At 34.8% G+C, this 7,086-nt stretch overlaps 1 protein-coding gene across 1 annotated transcript; it reads right to left on the bottom strand.

Annotated features, from left to right (window-relative positions):
* Positions 1 to 4,559: 4,559 nt before the first annotated feature.
* LOC308618006 (transcription initiation factor TFIID subunit 13) lies at positions 4,560 to 6,245 on the bottom strand. The gene has a single exon (XM_081235393.1). It carries the CDS (start codon positions 6,235 to 6,237, stop codon positions 5,863 to 5,865), a length of 375 nt encoding a protein of 124 aa, XP_081091519.1. The 5' UTR covers positions 6,238 to 6,245; the 3' UTR covers positions 4,560 to 5,862.
* Between the last annotated feature and the right edge of the window lie 841 nt (positions 6,246 to 7,086).

The raw sequence follows: 7,086 nt of genomic DNA, 5'->3' as shown, positions 1-7,086 counted from the left end.
AGTAGGTGGATTGACAGTGGTGGGAGAAGAAGACGTCCCACGTAGTGGCAACAGTCTGTGCAAACCCACAGAGATGTGGAGCTGGATGGTGGGTGAAGAGGATGAAGATGAAAGGAAGAGGCTCTGTTATGAAGAGTGTAGTATGCCAGCTAAGGAGCCTGACTCTTGCTAGGCAGACGAAGAGAGCCATGAGGGTTTTAAAGCCCAAATGACATGCTCAGAGATGAATTTATTAAGACCATTCTGGTGGGAGTGTGTAGGAAGGACTGAAGAAAGGAAGACAAATATGGAAGCTATTGAAAAGGTCCAGGTGGTAGATAGAACAATGATGAGGAAACAAAAGCCCCACATACATTTAAAAAGAAGGGTTCATAGAACTTAGAGAGGTACTGAGAAAAAGAAGAGGACTTGCATGTTTGTTTATTTTTGCTTTGAATGGCAACAGCAGCACCTGGGTTTTCGATTCTACATGTAATTATAAAGGGAATAACACATACCCAATCCATGTTCTCTATGAATATTTAATACAAATACATGAATGCAGAGAAACAAACAATATTGACATGTAGAAAAAGGGAAACACTATCAATCAGTAAATGAATTTCTTTTAGATGGTCACAAGAAATTTAGTTCACTTGTTGAATTTTAAGGTGAATAATTGCATGCACCATCAACTAAATTGAGATCTAGCTTTGGGAATACAGTTTTGAAAATTCAGATGTAGTGTAGCAAGACTGAAAGGTAAAGTCATTTATTTTCTGACCATCCCAGGTTTTATGAAACTGACTTAGAACTTGAGGAAACAGCTCTGATTGGGAACTAGACCTCCCATAGCTTCACCTATTATATCAAATTCTCTCTGGAGTTTGAACTGGAGACAACTTTATTTTTGAGTGTTTTTGTTTGGTTGTTTGGATTTAACAACTATATGTGAGAAATAACTAATAAAGTTGTCTTCAGGAGTGCTGTGAATGTAAAATGTGAACAAACACATAATAATGTACTTAATGAACTATAAAAATAAAAGGGTAGATTAATATCCTGTGAAACTTTAGCAAGCTAATTATAAGAGAGGCCAATGCACATGTATTTTACTTAGCTCTGTGTGGGAAGGGAGCTTCCCATATCCCCGTTTCATAGGAGATCACTGGTGTGCTGGATCACAGAAGCAAAAAGGGCATGATGTTCATTCAGGACAGAGTGGGAAAATTAAAAATACAGCAATTATGGCAACTGCATGTGTTGTTTTCAAATTTCAATCATTTATTTAAATTTTTTAACAACTCCCAAGTGATACATATAGTTTGAAATAAAATTATCAAAAAGGAGTAAAGTCATGTTTTGGAGAGAGTTACAAGTACAAAAAAATGATCATGTCACTGGAAATTGGAAAACTTCCATGGACACTAGCAAAATAGTGTATGTAAGTCAATACATAGAAGGATTAGTTCATTTATTACTTAGTTAGTTAAAAGATTTTAATGAAAATAGCCATCATCTCTTCTAATTATAAGAAAAATTCATACACACTGCAAGCTTTTCAGAAAACTATGAAGAAGAAAATAGATATCATATATTTTCTTCCTCTACCCAGAGATGACTACTACTGACTTTTTGGTTATGCATCCATGAAAAATAACCTTGAAGGTTATCTGCCTTAAGCTCTTTGCATAACCTGCTCTTTTTTTCTTAGTAGTGTGGTGTATACACTTTTTAAGGTCAACTGTTTAAAATGGTTGTAAACTGCCCACTATTAGATATTAAGATCTTACCATTTAAAAAAATATAACAAACCTTCAATAAGCACCCTTGTACATACACCTTCCCACACTCATCTAATTTCTTTCCTAGAAAACTAAGTTAGTAACCTCAAATTATAAAACCAAATTGATGTTTAAAGAAAAATCAGTGTATAATTCACACTTATATTGTTACTGAAAATGTTCATGTTTAAGCCCTAACCAATTTCATAGCAAAAAGAGTCTGTCTAAACAACTTTTAATGTGTTTTTGAACATTTATATATTTTTTGTACATAATCCTGCTCATTACTACATTTTCTATTGTTTTATTGTTCATTATAATTTTTATGTAATTCAATCTATTAAACTTTTCCTTGGAAAGCTCTTCCTAACCTTAAAACTATAAAAATAACTTCCTAAATACTCTTTATGTCTTATTATTATTTTCTTCCAATTAAATCATTAATTCATTTGAGTTTTTGATATAAGGAAAGAATATAATATTTTTGAGTCAAAATCAAATTGTTCCAATGTCATTTATTCTTTAATCCATCCATTGCCCGCACTGATAGAAAAATTCTAGTTTTACCACATAATAAATCCTCATATATACTTAAGTCTGTTTCTGGAATCTTTAATGTATTCCATTGATTTTTTTTTACCCCTATTCTTTTCTCAGGAACAGTTTAATTGATTATATTTTTAAAACAAGTTTCTGATACCTGGTAGAGCAAATCCTTCTCATTTTTATTTTTAAATTGTTTTCTGGTAATACACATTATTTTATTGTGATAAACTTCAATATAATAATCAGTTTTTTCTGAAGTTCAGTTGGAGTATTGACTCATTACATTCATAGGTTAATTTTTAGAAAATTTATCCATACAATGCAGAGTGTTACCATGAAAGAATATGATATGTGACTCTAAGGTTGTTGTTAACTCTGTAGTCGAGACTTAAAGTTTTCTTTACATAATTACTGCCTAATTCTTGTTAGGTTTATTCCTAAGTGTTTTACGTTTTTTGTGTTTGTCTTTATGGTTGTTATTGCTATTTTGAATGGATCGTTACATAGTAATTTTGCATATTTATTTTGGAACTGATTCTCTTATTGAATTCTTAATTTTCCTTTGATTCTCCTGGATTTTCCTTATATTGTATAACTTGTAAATTGTATTACTTTTACCCTATCCTTTCTATATTTATAAGTTCTATTATATGATAGCTCTTTTGAAGCAACATTAAAAATAGTAGTGACTGTATACAAACCCATTTGGTCCTTGATTGAAATGGGATTATCTGTTGTATTTTGCTGTTAGACATAAAGCTTGCTACAGGTATTCAGACACACACACAGATATAGATTTTAATAAATGTCTTTTTTTGTTATCAATTGAGATGATTATATGACTTTTTCTTTTCCTGAACCATTAATGTGGTGGACACCATACATATCCTACTTATATGGCACAAACAGATAATTATAAATTTCTGTTCATTGTGAGAGCAATTTAAATTATTTTTGTCTGACCCAGTGATCTCCAAATTGGGATGCTACATTCAGGTAACTGAGAGAAAAAGTGTTAAAGCTTCAAATTGGCCAGAAATTTTTGGACCTTCTCATCGGAGTTACTTTTTATTAGGGTTGCCATGTATTTGGACCTATATAGTATTCTCAGTCACCTTTGATCAGTGATGAAAAATTGCTTCAAGAAGGCCTTCATTAGGAACCGGGGTAAGACCAATAAAGTGGCTTTGCTGAAGTGTCTTCTGAAGACTCTGCTTTGTCACTTCTCAAAACAGAATAAACAGGTCTGATTCTGATCTTTGTGGGGCTAAGAGGAAGAGAGCAAATGGAAGCCCACTACTATCTATAGTGATTATTTTAAATTGTAAAACAATCTGACAATTAAATATATTCCCATCATCTTACATTGACAAATATACTGACAAAAATTCTTTGCCTGACCAAACTTTGGTCAGGTTACTGAAACTTCTAGACACATCTGTGCACTCCTTTGTAAAATCTAGTTTTAATAAGAACCCTGCCAAGTCACTTTAACCAGAACCCCCATCCTCAACATCTGATCACTCACAATACAGTTAAATCCCTGACATACGAATGAGTTCCATTCTGAGAGCACATTCGTAAGTCTAATTTGTTCTTAAGTCCAAGAAAGTTAAACCTAGGTACCCAACGAACACAATCAGCTATATAGTACTACTGTGATAGGTTTATAATACTTTTCACACAAGTACTACATAAAAAAAAACAAACACAAAAGATAAAGAAAACATTTTTAATCTTACACTACAGTACCTTGAAAAGTACAGTAGTACAGTACAACAGCTGGCATACAGGGGCTGGCATCGAGTGAACAGGCAAGAAGAGTTACTGACTGGAAGAGGGCAAAGGGGTGGGAGATGGTAGAGCTGAAGGATTGTCAGCTATAGGAGACAGAGGGCAAGCTGCAATTTCACTCATGCCTTATGTGATTGGACATGCGAACGCACGTTTGCATCTTTGAAAATTTGCAACAAGGTTCGTATGGAGGGGACTTACTGTATCTGATCAGTTTCTTCATCCTCTGCCATCTCCCAAGTGATATCTGATCACCGAGGCCTGTCTTCAATAAGAATTCTGTAGGTCAGTTTAGCCAGAAACCCCCTTACTCCTGATGTTTCCCCCTTAGTAATTTTCCATCCACTGCCCCACCCCCGACCTGGCTCCTCATCTGTAAGTTTCCTGTTGCCCATCTGGAGTTGAGCCTAATTTCTCTCCTTCACTGTAAAATCCCCTTGCAGTGGCCTCTATACCTTTCTTTTTTTTTTTTTTTTTTTTTTAATCTTTTTAATTTTTCATACTTTATTCCTTATATTGATAGGTTAAGAAAGTAAAATTTTCCTAAGTACTGATTCATAGATAATGTTTAGAAGCAACACACAAAACATTCAGTTTCACAAACAGTAATATCCAATGATCCCCTTAAATGCAATTTTAAATCCTTACTTCAAGCTAAGTGCAAGAATAATACAATAAGTTAAATACACACAAAACCTGTATATGCTGAACTACAAAAGTGGTTTCCATAGCCACACATGGTCTTAGTCAAGTACACATTTCCACAATGAACAAGTACTAACAAATATGTTAATGAAACACCACCCCAAATGCTTATCCTACCATCAGCTTTTTCAGCAATGCCATTCCTGCTACTGAAAACATTTATATTTAGAAGCTTTAATTTGACCTGGGAAAATGAGTTCTCTTAAAACCTGACAAACAGTATAAGCCCCAAAGATTTAAAATCAAATAGGTCTTCCAACACAGAAGCATTCATAGGAAACTTTTAGTTTCTCAAAGAGTAAAAAGTTAAAATCAAAAAAATCACTTGTTATCTAAAGAAAACAGTATTAAAACAAATTATCTTAAGACAAATAAACACTCTTTAAAAAGGCTGTATTTTCTATCATTTTCTCCTTAAAAGAAACACAAACCAGTTCACTTTTTTTTCTTTTTTTTTTTTGCGGTACGTGGGCCTCTCACTGTTGTGGCTTCTCCTGCTGCGGAGCACAGGCTCCGAACGCGCAGGCTCAGCGGCCATGGCTCACGGGCCTAGCCGCTCCGCGGCACGTGGGATCTTCCCGGACCGGGGCACGAACCCATGTCCCCTGCATCGGCAGGCGGACTCTCAACCACTGAGCCACCAGGAAAGCCCTCACTATCTTTTAATAACTTAGACTACTGTAATCTAAAAACTTTAGAAACATGAAACACATGTCTTAGCTATTAAAGGTACCATTTAGATTTCACATATTAAACAGCTACAGTACAGCCTACAATGACACAAAATCAGAAGGAACTGAATGGTTTGCAAGGTACTTTGACTTACATGTGGTCATTAAAATCCAGTAAGTAATTCAAAGTATGGTAATATAATGGCAGGCAATTAAAGGCTCAAATATCACTCTAAAATTGAAGACATGAAAATAGACTGAAAACTTTGTGGTTCTCTATCTTTCATTCACATGGCTAGATATCAGAACCCTACTGTGGAAAATATAGTTATTAAATATGGTTTCCCCAGAAAATAATGAAGCTTCAGAAAGTACAAAAGGTGTCAAGATCCATAGTTTGCTTCATCAAATGCTTTTCTAGCTCGTTTCAATTCTTCATTCATAGTAAGCAAGTCTTTAACCCTAGCAAACTTTCTTGGGTCCTTTCGAATCAAGAAGACGATATCTTCAACTTGTACCCGACCTTGTCTTCCAATTGACATTGCCTTGTGAGTCATTTCAGTGATGAACTCTATGACAAGGTCTTCAAGAATATCTACTGACTCAGTATAAGGATTCTGGTCATCCCCAAACCCATACATCATACACCGTAATTCTTTAGAAAAAAGTCTCTTTCTTTTACCCTGTCCACCTTCTGCACCTCCTCCAATTTCTTCATTTTCTTCCTCAAACGTGGGGTCTTCTTCTTCATCTGCCATCCCAGCAGCCAGCCTATACCTTTCTTGATAGACCTGATTAAAGTCTTGTCATTTTTAACAAGTGTAATTTAATATTTTTTCCTCTTTAACAGTGCTTTCATAAAAGCAAAATTAAAAAAAATTGTAAAGCAATTGTTTTCATGTGACTGGAAAGTCACCAAAATTCCAAAGAATAATTTATTCTTTACTGTGCATATCTGGGTGTTCTGGTGATGACTCAGCAATGTTTAGATGAGTAATAAGATAAAGCCATGCTTTGTTAATAAATTCTTATTTTTCATGAAAGCAATTTGTATTGCCTCTATTTTAGCAAAATCAATAAACGTGTTATAATTGAGATGTTTCACGTAATTTGTGTTATAAATGTAATGTTACATTAGACCACATTTCTTTAGGCATTGTAGTCCCTATTTTTCATTATTTTCATTTTGAAAACTACTCTCTCTGCTAAACTTTACATACCATGTGTTATAGGTTAAATCATGTCCTCCCCAAATTATTTTGTTCAAGTCCTAACCCCAGTACCTCAGAAAGTGACCTTGTTTGGAAATAGGGTTGCTGCCAATGTAATTAGTTAAGATGTGGTCATATTGCATTAGGGTGGGCTTCTAATCCAGTATGACTGGTGTCCTTATAAAACTGAGGAAATGTAAATACAGACACACATACAGGGAGAATGCCATGTAAAGATGAAGGCAGAAGTCAGGGTGATGCATCTACAAGCCAAGGAAGGACAAAGATTGCCAGCAAACCACCAGAAGCTAGGAGAGGGACATGGAATGAGTTCCTCCTCACAGCCCTCAGAGGGAACCAACACTGCCAATACCTTGATGTTGACTTCCAGACTCC

Source organism: Mesoplodon bidens (genome assembly GCF_964165515.1).
Source record: "Mesoplodon bidens genome assembly, chromosome: 5".
Classification (NCBI taxonomy): Eukaryota; Metazoa; Chordata; class Mammalia; order Artiodactyla; family Ziphiidae; genus Mesoplodon; species Mesoplodon bidens.
The sequence above is the reverse complement of the archived record's forward strand: the minus strand, read 5'-3'. Positions and strand labels throughout refer to the sequence as shown.

What these genes read in the sequence shown, in the direction of transcription:
- LOC308618006 (XM_081235393.1), bottom strand. Translation starts at nt 6,237, where the DNA reads ATGGCAGATGAAGAAGAAGACCCCACGTTTGAGGAAGAAAATGAAGAA.